This window comes from Phacochoerus africanus, chromosome 3 (assembly GCF_016906955.1).
Source record: "Phacochoerus africanus isolate WHEZ1 chromosome 3, ROS_Pafr_v1, whole genome shotgun sequence".
Classification (NCBI taxonomy): domain Eukaryota; kingdom Metazoa; phylum Chordata; class Mammalia; order Artiodactyla; family Suidae; genus Phacochoerus; species Phacochoerus africanus.
The window spans coordinates 81,948,255-81,968,086 of NC_062546.1; the positions used below are offsets into that span (position 1 = coordinate 81,948,255).

The 19,832-nt window shown below is 45.2% G+C and overlaps 1 protein-coding gene across 6 annotated transcripts in view; it reads right to left on the reverse strand.

The window, feature by feature from the left end:
- The window catches only part of MGAT5 (alpha-1,6-mannosylglycoprotein 6-beta-N-acetylglucosaminyltransferase), a 364,486-nt gene that overhangs the window by 16,029 nt on the left and 328,625 nt on the right, over positions 1–19,832 (reverse strand). For 5 of the 6 annotated variants that reach the window (XM_047772070.1, XM_047772068.1, XM_047772067.1 and 2 more), the window contains exons 13-15: positions 18,650–18,796; positions 11,795–11,911; positions 3,827–3,901 (exon numbers count right to left, since the gene is read on the reverse strand). In XM_047772070.1, coding sequence (XP_047628026.1) covers positions 3,827–3,901; positions 11,795–11,911; positions 18,650–18,796 — 339 coding nt within the window. The remainder of the gene's footprint in view (positions 1–3,826; positions 3,902–11,794; positions 11,912–18,649; positions 18,797–19,832) is intronic. The other variant, XM_047772073.1, reaches the window with a different exon arrangement.

The window sequence follows — 19,832 nt, forward strand, 5'->3', positions numbered from 1 at the left end:
TTTCTCCTTGGGCCCAACTCCGGATGCTGGAGAGAAAGCCTCTTTGAGAGAGATGATATAAGAGGGCGTGCAATGCAAATCAACGATTTGGTGTGGGGGGGGAGGGGCATTAAGGGGAAAATCGGGTGGTTTCCCTAAAGCCAGGATTCTTTCCTACTGGGCGCTGCCCAGGCTGGTGGGGTAGATTTCCTGCTGTCAATCGCTCAGAGTGTACACTGAAGCCTGGGGTTTCTCAATTGCTGTCAATTGGCTTCCTCTGGCTCCTGCTGCCTGGGGCGAGCATGGTAGACAACCTTGAAAGGGTTCTGGGATAAAAGCTTCCTTATTCCCTCAGCAGATCACAAAGAGGACTGTGAAGGCACAGATCAGCCTAATTAGGGCTGTGGTGTGCCTGCAGTTTAAGAGACAGGAAGCGTGTGCTGCCACCACCCCTTGGAGCTTGAGGCTTTCCTGTTCATACCAGAAACACCCTCTCTCCTGGCACTGCTCTTTGAAGATTATTCTTTTAGCTGCAAAAATAACGAACACCCCAAGCTCTAAAATAATACAGCCTGAAGCTAATCGTTGGAGGCAAAAGACTGAATCTGTGAACCCATAGGGTCTTGGTTTCCTTATTTCCCTCTGGAGTTTGGGGAATATTATGGCTTTGAGAAACCCTCCATAGAGGCCTGGGGTAAACTCAGATAGGCCCCTTTATTGCTCATTTATCAGCACTGAGAGAAGGTTGGATAAGAAATGTGCCAAACATAAGATTCCTAGGGTGACTTTTCTAAAACCAATTTGGGAGTTCCTGTTGTGGCTCAGCGGGTTATGAACCGGACTAGCATCCATGAAGATGCAGGTTCAATTCCTGGCCTTGTTCAGTGGGTTAAGGATCCAGCATTGCCGTGAGCTTCGGTGTAGGTGGCAGATGTAGCCTAGATTCTGTGTTGCTGTGGCTGTGATGTAGGCTGGCAGCTGCAGCTCTGATTCAACCCCTAGCCTGGGAACTTCCATATACCATGGGTGCAAAACAAACAGACAAAACAAACAAACCAAAAAACCCCACCCAATCTGACAGCATTTCTGCCTCAGTGCTGGCTTAGAACCTCTCTTTAGCCTCCTCCTGTTCCGGCATCAAATCTGAATTCTTCAGCAGAGCCTCGGCATCTTTTCCCAGTGTGGCTCTTCCTCCAATCCCATCTCTCACATCATCATCTTTCCTTTCCATCGTAGATAAACTTCCAATAATTCACCACCATTTCTCTTTTTCCCTCCAGGTTTTTGCATCTTGACCTCTCTGTACCCCCACTTTGCCTTCAGGCCTCATGTCCTGCAAAATGCTTCTCTACAGACTCTCCCTTCCCTCCCTGGAGCCCAAGTTATGTGATCCCAAAGCATCTGGGGTGGTCGTTAGGATGGGCCATAACCGATGGCAGCAGAATTGCCTGTGGACTTGACCAGCTTCTCTGGGAACCTTGAAGCTACCTGAGGACAGGGACTCAACCTCGGACCATCTTCTTCCCCAACACACAGCACAGTCTGCAGCCCCTTCCAGCTGACAAATATTTGTAGAGCAGATGAATGAAAAACAAGAGCAGGGGAAAAAGAAATCCCTGGATTTCTATGCACCACAGAGCTCTGCATAAAACAATCTAGACCCAGGAGGGAGTGTGAAAGGGCAGGTTCACGAGCATGTTCTCCAGAAGCCAATGTTTGTAGCATGCCTTCCACATCAGAAGGACCAAGATGAGCCTCCTGGTCCCTGGCACTCACGTGCCTTCTCATTCACGTACTCATTCTTCAGCTTTGGTGCACCTACTCCGCCTCGGGCAGGGGGCTAGGCACTGGCATATACAGGGCAACGAGCAGGATGTGGCCCTGCATCACGGGGCCTTTGCCAAGGTCTGCTTGGGGAACGGAACCATCATGTCTGAAAGGAAACCAAGATTCCCAGAGACCAGGGAACGTGAGAACTTCTAAGGACTAGCTGGGATTCAAGAGTCTTAGAGAAGAAAGAAAGCCTTCAACTAAATGTGATAAAGAGTCTTTCTGTACGTGGTGGTGAGTAACTGTTTTTCCTGAGTGGAAGTGGAAATGGGAAAGGAGGAAGTGGGTTCTGGAAGCAGCTGGAGGGGTCCTGGTCAGAGTTCAGCTTCCGGGGAGGGTTGTAAAACCTGGAATGTATTAAATCCCATTGGCAGGAGAAGCCCAGCAGCTCCGTCTGCACCTTCAGGAAGGACCAGAAGCTCCTTGAGGACAAAGAAATGGGAAGTAGAGCTCTGGGGCCAATTGCCCTCACCTGAGACCCCAGCAACACTGCTGGCCTGGGTTCAGACGAAACCAGCTTCAAACCTTGATTCCCTGTGACCGAGCCTCCATCCCCATTATCCAGAGAATGGGGTGATGATTGCCCCTTCCCAGTGTTACTGTGAAGATAAATGAGCTAGTGCACCAGAACATGCTGCCATAAAGTCTGTACATAAAGGGCTGCTGGAGCTAGGATGATGCTAATGGCATGCTTAAGTTGGGGGTCATATAAAGAGTGAGATAGTGATTTAAATACTCAGCTCTTGGGGGTAAGGTCTGGTGAGTAATATTGTAAAATATGTTATATAATAATGCACAAGAATATTACACAATTATGTATAATGTATTAAATCATCAACAGAGGTAGTCTGTCTTTATCTGCATTAATGTTGAGCACCACGTGTTGGCCCTGTTCTAAGCACTGCATGTGCATAGCTCATTTGATCCTCACATCAGCTTCTATCATAATCTTCATTTTAAAGGGGAAGAAACTAACACGTCCAAGTCACACAACTAGGAAGTCCTGGCAGTGGGGCTGGGACCAGGGAGCTGGATACACTGCTCTCTCTCTTGCCGGTAACAAAAATTCCGAACATCAGACATGGCTCCCCGAAGCCTCTGTCCCGCAGCTGTACTCAGGGTTGTCTGCTGCTCACCAGAGTCTGTGGCCTCAAATCTTTCCTTTGAAAACTGCCTTGGCCTATAATCTGTGCCGACTTCCACTTCCAACACGCCATTTCTCCTTTCAGCGTTTAGAGTCCTCATCCCCTACTGTGTCAAGATCCCTTGATCGTCCCAAGATGCTCTGTCTGCTTTGCCCTTTTAGAAGGGCCCCTTATTTCTGGCATCTGGTCAAGGAGTTCATATCCCCCGGCCCACGGGGGTTCTCAGCCTGCCTATTTCTAGTTCTGTGTTGCTTTTGAAGCCTAAGAAATTAAAATGTTACAAAATGGTGACAATGACACTTTTGGCCTTTACATCTATGAGTACAAGGCATAGTTTCCCAACTCTGCTGGGGGTGGAGGGACCCTGAGAACCCTTTCCTGCTTTGGAAGTGAAGCTTTCATCTGTTTTATATACTTGGGTTTTATGTAAAGTTTCATTTGAAAAGGGGTCCTATTTTAAAAATGTTTGAAAGACTATGAAAGAGTCCTAACATATTTAGAGTCACTGAACATCTGGAGCCGTGTCTCTGGCCCCCTCTGCACCCAAGTCTGTGTGAGGCCCCTAGAGCCACAGGGCACAGGTCTGAGGGGGAAGGACATTTTTATCTTGACCTTTCAGACCCTTCCTTAAGTATCCATTTGTCCTTCCACCATCATAGAGAACATTCTTAGCCCAAGGACAGACTGACGACTTTGGGTGACCATGACAGTTCATACTTTAGAATTTCAAGAAGCCCTGATCTCACTTGTGGAGTTCTCCAAAGCAGGGCAATAACCACAGAAACATGGTGAGCTCTTCGCTGTTCGCCAGAGTCCTCTGGGGTAATGGGAAGCCGGACACGGCAGGACGGGGGCCTTCTGAGGAGACTTACCTGCTTCTCGATGAAGGCGTTGATTCTCTGGAGCATCCCCTCACATGTGAATTCATACGGCATGTACGGTTCAATCTGCAGAAGCACAAAAAGGCATCAGGAAAGAGGATGATGCAGCACACTTAACCATACTCCGCTGACTTGCCCACACTCAGGTGCCAAAACCTGCAGGCAGCCGGCCTTGTGAGGGGCTGAGACTATGAACCTGGAAGTCAGCAGACCTGGCTTTACAACCTCGCTCTGCTCCTTATCAGTTGTGGGACCCTGAGCAAATTACCTCACATCTCTTGAGCCTCAGGTTCTTCACGCATAAAATGGTGATAAGAAAAACCCACACCTCTTGGAAGCTGTGGTGCAGATGACAGAGGAGAAAAGGAAAGTGCTTAGTCCAGTGTCTAACACATGGTAGGCATTCAGTAAAATGTGGGGGAGCGTCCCTAGTTAGAGTGTAAGCTCCATGGGGCAGGGGCTATGGCTGTTGGGTTGTCTGCATCCTGATGCTGAGCATCCTGGCACATGCTGGAACCACAAACATCTGGTGAGTCATGCATGCTCCCTGACCTGAAAATGAGAGGCTTAAGGACCCATGACAGTGACAAAAGCTTTATTTTGTATTAATAGGTAAGCCTGTACCCCAAGAATTCATGGTGCAAAAACAGAGTGGTTAAGGATCACAGGGAGTTCAGCTAGAGGGTCCTAGGTGGCTAGGAGGTCAGGGCCAACTTCCCCTCATGCTGGGCTTTTAAGGCCAGCTGTGATTCCAGTAAGCCAAGACTGAAGAGGGCCACGATGGGGAAGATGTTCCAAGTGGAGCCAACGGTGGGAGACTAGACAGGAAAGGACAGAGGGGGAGAGAACTAGGATTATGGCAGCTGGTGAGACAGCTCACCAGATTATCACAAAAGCCTTGAAATTTCCCCTCTGAGGAGCCTAGACTTCATTTGAGGGTAGCAAGAAATATAGAAGGTGCTTCACTGGAGTGGGAGAGGCAATTCAATCAATACCCAGGCAGGGGGTGGCGGGGGGGGGGGGGGAAATGTGGGCTGGTGCTCTGCAATGCCTGTGCCAGCACTGAGACCTATGTCTTAGGGGCAGCCAGCTTGCATTACCAATCTGAAATGGAAATTTCCTGAGGGAAAAAACCAGCAGCAAGACAGCTTGTTAGAGCTTCAGAGAGCCCAAGAACACTTGTCATAACATTCACCATCTCCCTCAAGTCTATACCTGCCTGTCTCAAATTCACAGGGTGGAGACCTGGATAGCTGTGATTTGAAGTCTGCTGAAAATCAGACAACTGACAAAGAAGACACCCCTCTGAGGGCAGCCAAGCAGTTGGTCTCCAGGCCTCCTCTCCTGTTTCCTTTGTCTGTTGATTCACACATTACATTTGACACCTTCTTCAACCATGATTGCTAATTTCATAACACATCCTCAAATGAATAATTAGATGACACATCACAGAGGTTGTACCTCAGCCATCCCTGCCCACATTCATCCAGACAGAGCCAAAAGAGGCTGAGCTGTAAGTACTGTAGTATCAGGGTAGGACCATGTTGCTTGAACTGAGGTCCTTTTGCTCCTAGATATTCACCTCAGAAGAGCTCAAAATACTTTCACTGACTTACATACTCCAGTCCTGCATCTTCTCATCTCAAGCTTTTCACTTGCTGTGCCTTCTCTAACCCACAGTCCTATATACCAAAGGTAGAATTTTTCTTTTCTTTCAAGGAATATTTATTTACTTAATCCATGGGTGATTCCAGGAGCTTTCTCTAATTGACCTAGATATGTGTTTCCTTCCATATCTATGTGGAAAGATAAGAAGGAACAAAACTACCACCAACAAAAAGACCAACAATACTGGGATCATTGATAAGGAGATACGTAGAATTTCTAGAGTGAGATAAACATTGGTGGCCATCTATCACGCAATCATCAGATCCAGTTATGTGGTGGGAAGCATACTGAATACTTAATGGTCATTCCTACAACATATTTCAAACGGCATCCATTAGAAATGAAAGGGAATTAACTCAAAGGGCTCATACAACAAATATAGAAAAATGGCTCTTCCTGTGTTCTTCTACTGACCAACCCCAGTATAACCAAAGGGATACTGACTCGCTAATTGCTTTGTGTCCAATGCACTGTTTTAAAAGATAAGGAGCCAATTTTCCTATACAAGAAAAGAAAAAAAAAATTGTATTCTTAAGCCACCACTGCCAGTGAGTTCCATGAGCCATCCTGGTGTGGACGGTGCTGTGTGTGGGAAAGCTCTACAGACCCTGGCTTTAGGAATAACGAGTAGTGGATACCTCTGATATTGGAGTTACTACAAAGATTTTGTGTGTGTGTGTGTGTGTGTGTGTGTGTGTGAGAGAGAGAGAGAGAGAGAGAGAGAGAGAGAGAGAGAGAGAGAGAAAGTGTTTTATGCATGACAATCCTCAGGAACAAGTGAAGGCCTCTTTGAGGCTGAAATGAAAGGGAATGTTGAAATCACACCAGTCACTGAGAATCCCAAGTGGGGCTGGTTGTGGAGAAGCAGGGGGAGTGTGCTTGGTCATCCTGCTTCATGGAAAAGGACTGTTGCTTATCCCTTCTGGTGGGATTTCCTGTCTCCTCTAGCATCACTCAGCATTCCAAGTCTAGAGGGAACAGCTCTCGGAATTCAGTTAACCCCTTTATGGTCCCACGTGACAGGTGGTTTGGTATCGTTCAATAAAAAATGGTCTTAGAAGGCACCAGAAGACCAGGGATTGAATCCTTCCTCCTCCATCTACTAGAGTTTTAAGTCAGCTACTTCATGTAGTTTCTCCTGATGACTTCAAATGTCATTCCCATGCTCAAAACTACCCATCATACTTAGAATAAAATCCAAAATCCCTATCAAGGTTTATTATTATTATTTTTTTCTTTTTAGGGTCACACTTGTGGCATATGTAAGTTTCCAGGCTAGGGCTTGAATCAGAGCTGCAGCTGGCAGCCTACACCACAGCCACAGCAATGTGGAGTCCAAGCTATGTCTGAGACCTATGCCACAGCTCACAACAAAGCTAGATCCTTAACCCACTGAGTGGGACCAGGGATCGAACCTGCATCCTCATGGATACTAGTTGGGTTCATTACTGCTGAGCCACGATGGGGACTCCCCTTATTGTGGCTTAAAGGCCCTATGCATCCTGGCTCCTGCAGACCCTTTTATGGTCCCCATTATTTCTCCTGAGAAGTTAGTGGTCTTTCATATTGTTATTCTCCTGAATCTAATATATTTTTCTCTGGCAGCTTTCAAGATTATTTTCCCTATCTTTTATTTTTGGCGGTTTGGCTATGATGCATTCGAGTGTGTTTTTCTCCATATATACCCTGCTTGGGCTTCACCGAGATCTTAGGACCCGTAGATTGTTATCATTCATTATATCGTTCATTAATTTCAGAAAATTCTTAGCCAATATCTTTCCACAGATATTTCTTCTGGCCATCCTCTCCTCTGAGATTCCAATTACACATAAGCTAGGCCACCTGATATCATTCCACAGATCTTATATGCTCATTTTTAATCTTGTTCTTTGCTCTCTAATTTCAATAATTCCTATTAATAAGTCTTTAACTTCACTGATTATTTTCCTGTACTGTGTAGATTCTGCTGATAAGCCCACAGAAAGAGTTCATTTCTGATATTGTACTTCTCAGTTCTAGCATTTTTTCATTTGGCTTCTTAAAAAAAAAAGCTCCCGTCTCTCTCCTGAAATCCCTCATCTGTTCACATGTTGTCCACCTTTTTCATGAAAACTTTTAATATATTTATCTTAGCATTTTAAAGTCACTGTCTGATAATTCCAACATCTGGGCTATCTCTGAGCCTGGCTTTATTGATGTCCTCTTTCAATAGGGTTCATGCTTTCTTGCTTTTTTGAGTGTCATGTAATTTTTTTTTTCCTTTTCCTTCCCTCTCTCTCTCTCTCCTTTCTTTTTAGGGCTGCACCTGAGGCTTATGGAAGTTCTCAGGCTAGGGATCAAATTACAGCTGCAGCTGTTGGCCTATACCACAACCACAGCCACGTGGGAGCCAAGCCACATCTGTGACCTATACTGCAGCTGTGGCAATGCCACATCCTTAACCCACTGAGCGAGGCCAGGGATCGAACCCACAAACTCATGGATAATAGTCGGGTTCTTAACCCATTGAACCACAATGAGAAGGCCGAGTGTCATGTAATTTAAAATATTGTAATTAGATATGAGAAAAGCTTGGCATCAAATTTCTGACCCATTTACAACAAGCATAAGGATTATAATGACAATAGTTTAGTATTAATTTCATTCCTTACTTCCTCTCTCTTTCCCATCTTTCCCTTTACTTCTCTTGTTGTTTTTCTATTTAAATTTTATTTCATTTTTAAAATTTTTTTTGTCTTTTTGTCTTTTTTTAGGGCTGCACCCGCAGCATATTGAGGTTCCCAGGCTAGGGGTCTAACCAGAGCTGTTGCTGGTGGCCTACACCAGTCACAGCAACACCAGATCCGAGCCACGTCTGCAAACTATACCACAGTTCACGGCAACGCCAGAGCCTTAACCCACTGAGCAAGGCCAGGGATCGAACCCGCCACCTCATGGTTCTTGGTAGGATTCGTTTCTATTGTGCCACGACGGGAACTCCAAAATTTTATATTATTTTAATAAACTGCTCAAAAGTACTAGTTTCAATCCAGGTTCTACTACTGACTAGTTGTGCAATCTTAGGTTAATGACTTAATGTCCCAAACCTTCATTTTCTTATCTGCAGAAGGATTAAACAAGGTTCACAGACATGAACAGAGAGATTCTAGATGTATAGAAAGAGGTTCTCCCTATGGATCACCTACTTATTATCATTACTTTTTTTTCTCCCCTCAAGTGGCCTTAAATAATTTTGGGGAAAAGATTGATCAGGGTTTTAAAATGTGGAGCAGTTGAGGGTCCATGCAGTGAACAGTGCCAGCCTCATGGAGGAGTGGACAGAACTCAGTGTCCTCCTCAGGGCTTTATGCATTGGGCATTCCCATGAGACTTTTGTTTAACAAAAGGGATCTATAACCTAAAAAGTTTTGGACTCTATGATGCAAGATTTTCTGCCTCAACATTTGCTTTTAAATTACTCATTTTCAAGGGCGTGCACACCTACCTCAGTGCTGTGGCTAGAACTCTAGCCCTCCCAAAGAGATGTTCACATCTTAACCCCAGTACTTGTGACTGTGACCTTATTTGAGATCAGGTGAAGATGAGGTCATATGGATTCAGATGGGCCCTAATCCAGTATGACTGATGTCTTTATAAGTAGAAAAGAGAGAGGAAATTCACACACACACACACACACAATGGCATATGACAGCAGAGATAGAGATTAAATTGTAGCTATAAGCCAAGGAACACCTGGGCCCACTAGAAGGCAGAAGAGGCAAGGAAGCTCCTCCATTAGTGGCTTCAGAGTGAGCCTGGCCCTGCTGACATCGGAACTGCAGATGTGGCTTCTTGGACTGAGAGAATAAACTTCTGTTGTTTAAACTATTAGGTTGTGTTTTTTGTTACGACAGCCCTAAAAACCCTAGAAGATATCAGCAGCCCTCATATCCCAAAGGGTGCTGAGACTGAAGAAAGAGGAACTTTTTATCTCTACAAGGAGGATCCTCTGGTGCGGAAGCATCGGATGTGCAGGAAGATATGGTGGGGTGGCCAGTGGTACCACACTCACTAGGCACTTCCTCTCTGGTTTGGCCACCAGAGTCTGGGGTATTTCTGCCCTAAACCATTGAGGGCTGGACTAAGACTGTACACTTCACTGATGGGGTGCTCTGAGCGACTGCCCCACAGTTCCCCAACTACATCCTCTCTAAAGGGACACGGCTAACACCCTGCAGTGCCCTTGTTCCCAGGGGAGATGTTCTCAGTCAGCTGCAACTGGCAGTGGGGTGGGATACCCTTTACTCTGCAAAGGAGAAAGACGGCCCTTCACTCGGTCCAACTGGCTACTCCTCCTGGGATACACGCCTTAGCCTCTTCCCCTTGACGCTCACTGATCCTGGAACTCATATCTTTCTGGGACTATTTCTCAGTTAAGCTTTGCAGATTCCCACTCATCCTCTGAGATTTAACTCAATGCTATATCCCGCAAATGTCTGTATAAGAAGCAGAGAAGACAGACACTCCCCTGTCTCTGGCATGTTGGTACTGCCAGTGAGTATACTCCGCCTTGTTGTACACTGATTGCAAATATCTATTCCTTTCTCTCTCCCTGCACCCCCCACCCCGCCATTCACCCGTTGGGTCCTGAGAACACAGCAGTGAGATAGACATAGTTCTGGCTCACACAGCTTATAGTCCAGTGGAAACCCAGACTATCACTAACAAAAGTAAGAATATTAAATTGTTACAATAGTCAAGACGTGGAGGCAACCTAAATGTCCATGGACAGAAGAATGGATAAAGAAGATGTGGTACATATATATATATATATAATGGAATACCATTCAGCCTTCAGAAAGAGAGAAATAATGCCATTCGTAGCAACAAGGATGGACCTAGAGATGATCATACTAAGTCAAGTAAGTCAGAACAAGAAAGACAAATACCATATAATATCACTTATTTGTGGAAACGAAAATATGGCACAAATGAACTTATCTATGAAACGGAAGCAGGCGCACAGACATAAAGAGTAGACTTGTGGTCGCCAAGGGGAGGAGGGTGGAGGAGGTAAAGATGGGGAATTTGGGATTAGCAGTTGCAAACTATCATATGCCGGATGGATAAACAAGAAGGTCCTACAGGGAGCTATATTCAATATCCTGTGATAACCCATAATGGAAAAGATTACAAAAAAGAATGTTTATATACTTAAAACTGAATCACTTGGCTGTACAGCAGAAATCAACACAACATTGTAAGTCAACTATATTTTAGTAAAAAAGAATATTATTACAATGTAATACTAATATTGATTTAATACAGTGACTAAACACGTATTATGAGGTTGACACTGTACTTAAGCCTTTATATTCATGATCTCATTGAATCCTCACAAGTTCCTACAAAGTAGGTGGAATGAGCCTACATGAGGGATGAGGAAACTGAAGCTCCGGGGTAAGTACCCACCTGAGGGGATGTGGCTGGACCACAGCGGGAGCTGGACTTCAACCCAAACTATCTGATTCTAGCCTGTCCTCACAACCACGCCTATGCTGCTTCTTTTGGAAAATGAGAACAGAGTCATGATGCTCTGACAGGAGAGGTAGAGAGGGCAGGGTGTGCCCAGGAGAGTCCCAGGCAGCCCTGGTGTTGAGAGAGCTTGACCCACCCTATAGGATGGTGAGCTTCCTGTGCAGGGGGCAGAGGGGGGCAGGGGGGCAGGGCAGAGGGTGGAGGAGGATTCATTTATGTTTATGGAAGTAAGCTTTCCCTAGAGTGGGTCAGAGGGTGCTCTGCATACAGTAGGTACTTAATAAGTGTCTGCTGAATTATCAGGAGAGCCCAGAGATGTTAGTTCCTTATACAAAATTCTGTAAGATGTTTAGGTAGAAAAGCCAAATAAATAGATGCTATACAAAAACATTTCCCAGTATTTCCTTCATTGTCCCTTATCCTTCTCACTTCCCCTGCACCCCCAAGGGGAACAAGTCTATCTTTTCTGATCTTTGAGAGAGCTATGAGAGAGACATAATGAGGTTACTGATGCCAGTATAATTTAAGGTTCTACGACCCAGGTGTCATGTCAAAAGGGCTTGGAGAATCCACACACACATCTGGTCAACAGCGTGGTTTCCACTTTACAGGACATCTACGAAATCCCCAGGCCAGTCCTACAGCTGGGCTAGTTTCTAATTCCAGAGTTGAGTGGACATAGAAATGTCCTGATTCCTTGAACAAAGGGGCTGTGATGCTGTCCACAAACCCAGCTCACGTTACAAATGGGGAGAATGGAATAGAAGAAACAACCTTCTGACTTAAAATTGCTTTCACTGCATCCTCTACTTCCTCCTGATTGTCGAGATCAACAGTCCAAACGTGTGGCCGGCCGATGAAAACTTCAGCGTAAGGATGCTGGGAAGTCAGCTGGAAAAAAAAAAGAAACAGAATGTCTCGGTCTCACGAGCGCTGATTTTTTATGCCTTTAGTGATGGGTAAAGCGTTAGGCTTTTTACGGTTCTGGGTTGTATCTGCGTAGGTCACAAGTCATTTTTATCCTTCCCCTTGACGATCTGAATCTCTTAAGCACCCCATAAGCAGATACCAATAAAAAACAGAGGGCATCAGCTTTTCTTTCTTTTTTTCTTTTTTTTCTCTTTGACCCAGCAGGACATCCACTGGGCCCTCCTAAGTCAGAACCACCTGGATGTGTGCTGACAGTAAGGAAACCTAGGCTGCAAGGTGTAACTGGCTGGACACTAGCAGTGGCTATGGGTGTTAAATAGGTCCATATGGGACATTTTGAAAGGCAGACACCCAGGCTGTCTTAGACCCTCTGTGCTGGGATCCTGGGTACTTTGGAGGGGCTTTTAGGAGTCCAGGGTCCCAGGAGGGCGGCATGTGGGCCATGGCACTGCCTGAGATCACGATGGTGATGGTGCCACATCTTGAATTTCACTTGGGAAAAAGAGTTAGAATGTCATAGCCAGGTGACATGGAGGCTAGCATAGGGGCCTGCAACCCCCCAAATCACACCAAATCAGGAAATAATGAACATTTTTAACCCGAGTCATACCCCGGCCCTGAAAAACCACCTCAGGCAACCTAGGATCTGTTATAAAACACTGGTTAAGACAGATAGGAATGTATAAGAAAATTATAGTAAAGGCGTTAGACGCTTTAAAGGAAGGACAGGTAATGGCACATAGGAAAGGTGACAGGAAGAGAAATAATGCTACCAGGAAAACAGAGAATTTCGGAATGATCATTAGCATAACATTGGAGCCTTAATAGTTACAGAGACAATTTGTAATCAGAAAATCAAGGAAAGGTAGCTTTTGTTCTAAAGGAGGTTTTATTTTAGGAACAAAGGGTAGCCAAAGAAACCCAGTGGAATAGTGGGAATTCTTAGTTCTTGAAGAGCCCACTCTTAAGACAGCTAAATTTACCCCTGAAACTGATTCCTACCTTTATCTCTGTTTCCCTTTAAGGTTGTGATCTAAAGGGAGCGCTCTGGACACCTGAGATCGCATATTCGGTTTTCACCACGATGGGGGTGCTGCCCTCAACCCAAGGATGAGGACCAGGATGCCAGATGCCCTGAGATGTGCATGACAGTCCTGGCCAGCACGGAGCTGTCCGCTCGCCACAGTCCTTCACATGCCCCACTAAACTTTCACGTGCGTTCACAGAATCAAACTCTTTGGCACAGTTTGAACACACATTGACTTTTCCAGAACATACCTGCCATGTACATCAAAGGATGTTTATACTCTGTTTTATTTGGAATCTCACCATCAAGCTGTTACCATTTCAGAAAAATCGTGGCAACAGTCAACGCCACACAGATGATGTGGGTCTCCAGGACAGCCTCCCCAAACCAGCTGCCACATTTATAGCTGTCACATTAGTGCCAATTGCATGTGTGTGTGTCATGTGTGTATCTATGTATAGGCACTGTTTGGTTTTTAGATTTTTTTTAATTTTTTTTTTTACCTTTTTAGGGCTACACTCAGAGCATATGGAGGTTCCCAAGCTTGGGGTCCAATCAGAGCTGCAGCTGCCAGCCTACACCACATCCACACCAACTCAGGATCTGAGCCACATCTGCAACTTTCACCGCAGCTCACCGCAATGTCAGATCCTTAACCCACTGAGCGAGGCCAGGGAACAAACCCACGTCCTCATGGATCCTAGGTGGGTTTGTTAACCACTGGGCCATGAAAGAAACTCCTAGGCACTATTTAGCTTCTCATTCCTAACATCGAGTATGGGCACAAAGGGCTGACCACAGCGTTTGAGTCCTCTTAAATACAAACTTACTCATTATGAGGCAGAATGAGAAACCACGACGCCTTCTGGTGTGGTTCTTGGGTGTGGTGTAGTATTTCTGGACTGTATATACACAAATATCTATTACCTTTTCTGTTTTTTAGGGTTTTTTTGTTTTGTATTTTTGGTCATGTCCATGACACACAGAAGTTCCAGGGCTAGGCATTGAACCAGTGCCACAGCAGCAACCCAAGCTGCTGCAATGACAACGCTGGATCCTTAACCCATTAAGCCACCAGATAACTCCTCTATTACCTTATAGTAAAGTAGTTAACTTTTATTTCTCTCTCATACTAGAGTTAGAGAATCATTCCTTTTTAAAATTACAAATGTTAGCAGGGCATATTATTTATGAATTTTTTTTAGGAGGGAAAAGTAGATGTTACAATACACTTAGAATTAAAAAAGGTATTGGGTCTGGAAGGGTGGAGGCCAAGCTGGCTCTCTTTTTCCCTTTAGACCCCAATATACTCAGAGGACTGGATGATTCAACTGGCATCTCTCCATGCTGCTCTTGGCCACAAGTCTTGTGTCCTACCCCACCAATGGTGTGTGTGTGTACTGCTCAGGGTGGGAAACCCGGAATATGAATTATTGGCCCTCCACTGGCATCCATATGTGGAAATCCTGGGCCTTGGAGGTGCAGGTATCCTAGTCTCTGCTCCTGCCTCCTCTGCTGGACTTATACCCGCTGCCAGCCCATCCAGCTCCCCATCTGTCTAACGTGCAGAGTGCTTGAAGACTCATGGAGCTGGGGGAACATCCCTTTTTTTTTTTCCTGGTCTTTTTAGGGCCGTACCCATGGCATATGGAAATTTCCAGACTAGGGGTAGAACTGGAGCTACGGCTGCCAGCCACAGCCATAGCCACAGCCACAGCCACTTGGCATCTGAGCCGAATCTGTGACCTACACCTCAGCTCCCAGATACTTAATCCACTGTGCAAGGCCAGAGATTGAACCCAAGGCCTCACAGATACTAGTTGTTTTTTTTTCACTGCTGAGCCATGATGGGAACTCCTCGGCACATATTTTAGATTGAGCACATATCAGTGAAGCCCCTGGTTGTGCTAGTCACCTGTACAGACATTATTTTTTAGGTTTCCTGTGTATCAATAAGGATTCTGATGTTTAGAGAGGCTTACAATTTCCCAGGACCATGTAGCCAGAAAGGAGCAGAGCAAATTCAAATCCAGATTTTTTTTTTTTTTTTTTGCCACCTCTGCAGCATGCAGAAGTTTCTAGGCCAGGGATCGAACCCAAACCACATCAGTGACAATGCCAAATCCTTCACTGCTAGGCCACCAGGGAACTCCATAATTCTAGACCTTTCAACAATTTATTATCTTTTGACAAAAGAGGAAGAGCGGTATTTTAAAAGATGCTATGAGATCTTAAGACAAAGACCAAAAGAAGCTCAATGAAAACATCAGCCTTTTTATTACTTTCTTAAACTTAATAACCTAAAAAAAAAAAAAAATCCTAGGACTGAGTTTATGTCTGTATTAGACCTTTCGTGAAGCTGAGCAAATGTCACACTAGTTTCATTTTCGGCCTGGAGAACAAAGCAATTAATTCTTCCAACTGAATCATGGTAAATGTAAGTTGCCATCAATGTCACCATTTAGCCATTCACATGTTAGCAATCTCTTTGCCTTTTGGGGTCCCTGCTTATTTACAAGATTGCTTTAAGCACTTGGAAAATACAGAGTGCTGAGCCATTATCATTTTGTTCATTTACATTTATTGAGGGTTACTTAATTTTATGAGTAAGGAATTTTGTGATTCATTATTCCCCCTTGGAATGTTATATTCCTCCTTGTTAATATATTGAGAACCGTCTGATCTGAGGTACTTCACTGTATATCAATTAGTAAATTTACTGAAATATAGTCTGTAAAAGTAATGAAAATCTTATTAAATATGAGACGTACTTCGGAGAGGCTATTAAGTTTCCAAGAAGAACTCAAATTCTGTTTATGTAAAAGGAAACCCTGGGGCCAGAGAATTTCTAATGGCTTACAAAATGTCAGAACAAGAACCTACGAATATGTTTCCCAAAATAAAGGTAAAAATCCAACTTATATGAGATTTAATGTATATCTTGAATACATTCTACTTAAGGCATATGGAACTTCTCCCCCTGAGTTTGCGCAACGTGGTTTTAAAAACGGGTCCAGGGGAGTTCCCGTCGTGGCACAGTGGTTAACAAATCCGACTAGGAACCATGAGGTTGCGGGTTCGGTCCCTGCCCTTGCTCAGTGGGTTAATGATCCGGCATTGCCTTGAGCTGTGGTGTAGGTTGCAGACGCGGTTCGGATCCCGAGTTGCTGTGGCTCTGGCGTAGGTCGGTGGCTACAGCTCCGATTGGACCCCTAGCCTGGGAACGTCCATATGCCGAGGGAGCGGCCCAAGAAATAACTAAAAAGACAAAAAACAAACAAACAAACAAAAAAACGGGTCCAGGAGTTCCCCGTCATGGTGCAACAGAAACAGATTCGACTAGGAACCATGAGGTTGTGGGTTCCATCCCTGGCCTCATTTAGTGGGTTAAGGATCCAGCATTGCCATGAGCTGTGGTGTAGTTTACAGATGTGGTTCGGATCTGATGTGGCTGTGGCTGTGGCGTAGGCCGGAGGCTACAGTTCCGATTCGGCCCTAGCCTGGGAACCTCCATAGGCCGGGAGTGCAACTCTAAAACAAACAAGCAAAAAAAACAACAATCAACAAACAAACAAAAAATGAAGGCAAAGAAGATACACATATGCAATTTATATGGATCCATTTATACGGATTAACTGTTGTTTAGCTTGAAATATTAGCATAGGCACAAGAAAAATAGCTATGCAATTATATAAGATGTGGTTACAAATTTTCATTTGCTGAGGAAAAAAAGGATCTTTTCTAGGGATTTATGACCCTTAGAAACCTATAGAAGTGTTACAGCTCTTTCCCAATTAAAAGCATCTTTGTTGGGGGCATTCTGTGAGCTGAAAGAGCAGAGAGGGGTGGCCTACCTTCCCCATGAGGTCAAGTTCACTGGCTCTTCTCAAAGCTGTGTCATGTCACTGGCTACCAGTCTGCTCTCTGCACTGTCTCCAGCAGGGTAGGAAACGGACATCAGATGGAACCTGCCCTCCTGCATAAAGCCAAGTGACCTGCTCGGAGTTTCCCTCTAACTCACCAACATTGATGCTTCTCAAATGCAAAACCCTCCTCTTCTTTTCCTTTAAAGCCCAGCTTTTCTACCATCCCCCTTCGCAGCTAACCCAGCATTCTCCACTGGCCCCAGGCCAAGTGAATGTCCCCTGCTTAATGTACACAGAGATTTCTCTATGCGTTCCTACTGATGGGGCATCACGCTTATCATGCTTCCATATCAAAATACGAGCTCCTGGAAAACAGGAAATGTGTTTTGATAAATGCCCCCAGTGCAGCGGCCTAGTACCACAGGGGATACAGTGAAAATCTGTCAACTGACCTCTGCACCCCAGCCCTCCCAGGGGAGCTCAGGACTGATGGAGTCATCTGTGTGTGTGTGTGTGGGGGGGGTCACTTGTTGAGCAGCTGTTCAAAGTCTCCCCCAGTGCCACTGTCACTAGGGTCTCCTTCTAGCACTGCTGGAACCATGTGAGGGTAGAGGAGCTCCAATACCTCTCTACTCTTCTTATGCCACCAAGAATGAAGGCCCTCATCTAATCTCAATAATAAGCAAATTACCGAAGGATCAAAACTGATAGGGTAAAGATATTTTTCTCAACAATTTTTATACTGGCTGATCTGGTCTATGTAACATCACATCATTTGCTGCAGAAAGGTTAGATTGTGTTTGAGTGAGTGTCCTAAATTTTCTTCAGGAAAAAGAACTCCTTTATAACATAGTATTATTAAAATCTTTAGAATTATCAAAATTTAAATTATTATCTACCTCTAATGATCAAGAAGGTGCCAACTTAGTCTAAAGTACTTTTGACAAATCATTTCCGAAAACCTTGTGTGTAGTAACTGCAGTAAGAAAAGAGATGGGTCGCTTTGCTTTTCGTGAATTAAAAAAAATTTGTGATGAAGGGAAAAGGAAATCACCATTGGAACATCACTGTAATAAGAGTAGAAAGCAAGATGCACTGATACACAGTAAAAATAAATAAGCAAAAGTTGAAGGAGAACCAGGATATCTGCACGTTCTCAAAGTACTTCCCCCCAGTCTAGAGCAAAAGAGTAACTGTATAATGGAGAAAACCAGCACACACTACTGGGATCACTGGTCAAGGTCACTGGCACTGCTGTGAGCTGTGGTGTAGGTCGCAGACATGGCTTGGATCTGGTGTTGCTGTGGCTGTGGTGTAGGCCGGCGGCTACAGTTTCGATTCTACTGCTAGCCTGGGAACCTCCATATGCCACCAGTGTGGCTCAAAAAGACAAAAAGAGATTAAAAAAAGTGCTGTGTGTCACAAGAAGGCTGTTGGACAGTGTCCCAAAAAACCAAACCTGTTAACCAGTTGAATTTCTTTTTATGTCTCATAAACTCTTATCTTTCAGAAAATCAGAGTTTAGTTATGAGAAGCCTGGAGATGTCTGTTCAAATTAAGATGGATTTGGGGTAGAGTGAAAAGATCCCATATTCTGTAGAGGGACAGAAATAGATTGAACTCCTAGCTCTGCCACGACCCAGCAAGGGGATGTAGTCAAATCATTCACCTCTCTGAGCCCCGGCATGCCCTTGCACTCCTTCCACCCAACATGTGAAATGAGGTTGGTTCAAATGTGCTCCTAGCCCTCAGTAAACAGTGACCATTCATGTTAGTAAATGTAGAATGAGTGTCACAGATGCTTACCTCTCTCAGAGTTGGCTTGCCAATGAAAAAGTCTGTGTTTTTGCTGCTTTTGGGTGGATTGAACTTGGGATTCAGGAAAGCACATCCATTGGCGATGGCCTCCAGGGGAGCCGGGCCCTCATAAGGGAACCCAAGGCCAACAAACAGCTGTGAAACAGAGAAGCACACCATGTGTAAACACATCAATCAGGACTGGCACTCCGGGCTCAGAGGGAGCTCCTCTGGGCTCCACTCCTATGTGGATGCCTCAGAGACTCTGGAAAGTTCCCAGGTCCTGGGGGTGGGGGTGGGGGTGGGGAGAGGACAAGAAGCCAGTTTACACCAGGAACTGAAAAACATGGCCTTGGACCTTTAAAGGCCCAGGAAACCACTCGGGTCATTATGAATTCCCCTCTTTGGTCAAAAAGTAAAGCAGTAAGTGTCAGGGTGGGCAGCAAAGGTGGTAGGAAGGTGGGTGGGTTCCAAAGAATGAAAACAACAACAAAACATAAGACCCGACAATAATCTTTCTGTAACTCACCAGGAGAGAGGACTGGAAAAACACTTGCTTAACTAAACAGAAGGTTTCTTCATTGAACCAAAGGAACAACAGGCCCTTTCAGTGATGCTGGGCAGAGGGACAGAAAGGTCACTTGGCGGTTTGATTACAGTTCAAATGGAGCTGCTTTAAGATGTCGGTAGGTCAGCAAACATGGCTTTTCATAATGGGGTTTTCCCTGGGGGATACCAACATCATGGCTGTCATTTCTCCCTCAGTGTGGGGAGGGGCGCGGAGCTGTAACTAGACAAGGCTTTCCCTTTCCAGTAAGGAAACTGTGCGTCCTCCCCATGGCAGACAAGAGATGGCAGCACAAGCACATGTCAGAGTCATCCTAGCGACCCAGGCTCAGAGCTGCTGTGACAAAGGGGACTTGCTGCCATAGTTCGGTGGCACTGATTCCTGGGCCCAGACATAAAATGTCTCAGAGAAAGGCCTTTCTGCACATCCTCCCAGGGGGTGTTTCACGCTGGAGGCTGCGGGTCCTGATAGGTAGGGTCAGGCTCAGTGACATGTGCAATCTCTCTCCCCACAGGAAGAAGCCTAGACAGAAATCTCTCTGGTCTCCAAGACACATCAGGTGGCAAAGAATAACTTGGCCCCAGGACGCCCTTCCCTTCTGCCATCACACTGGGAACAGCCACA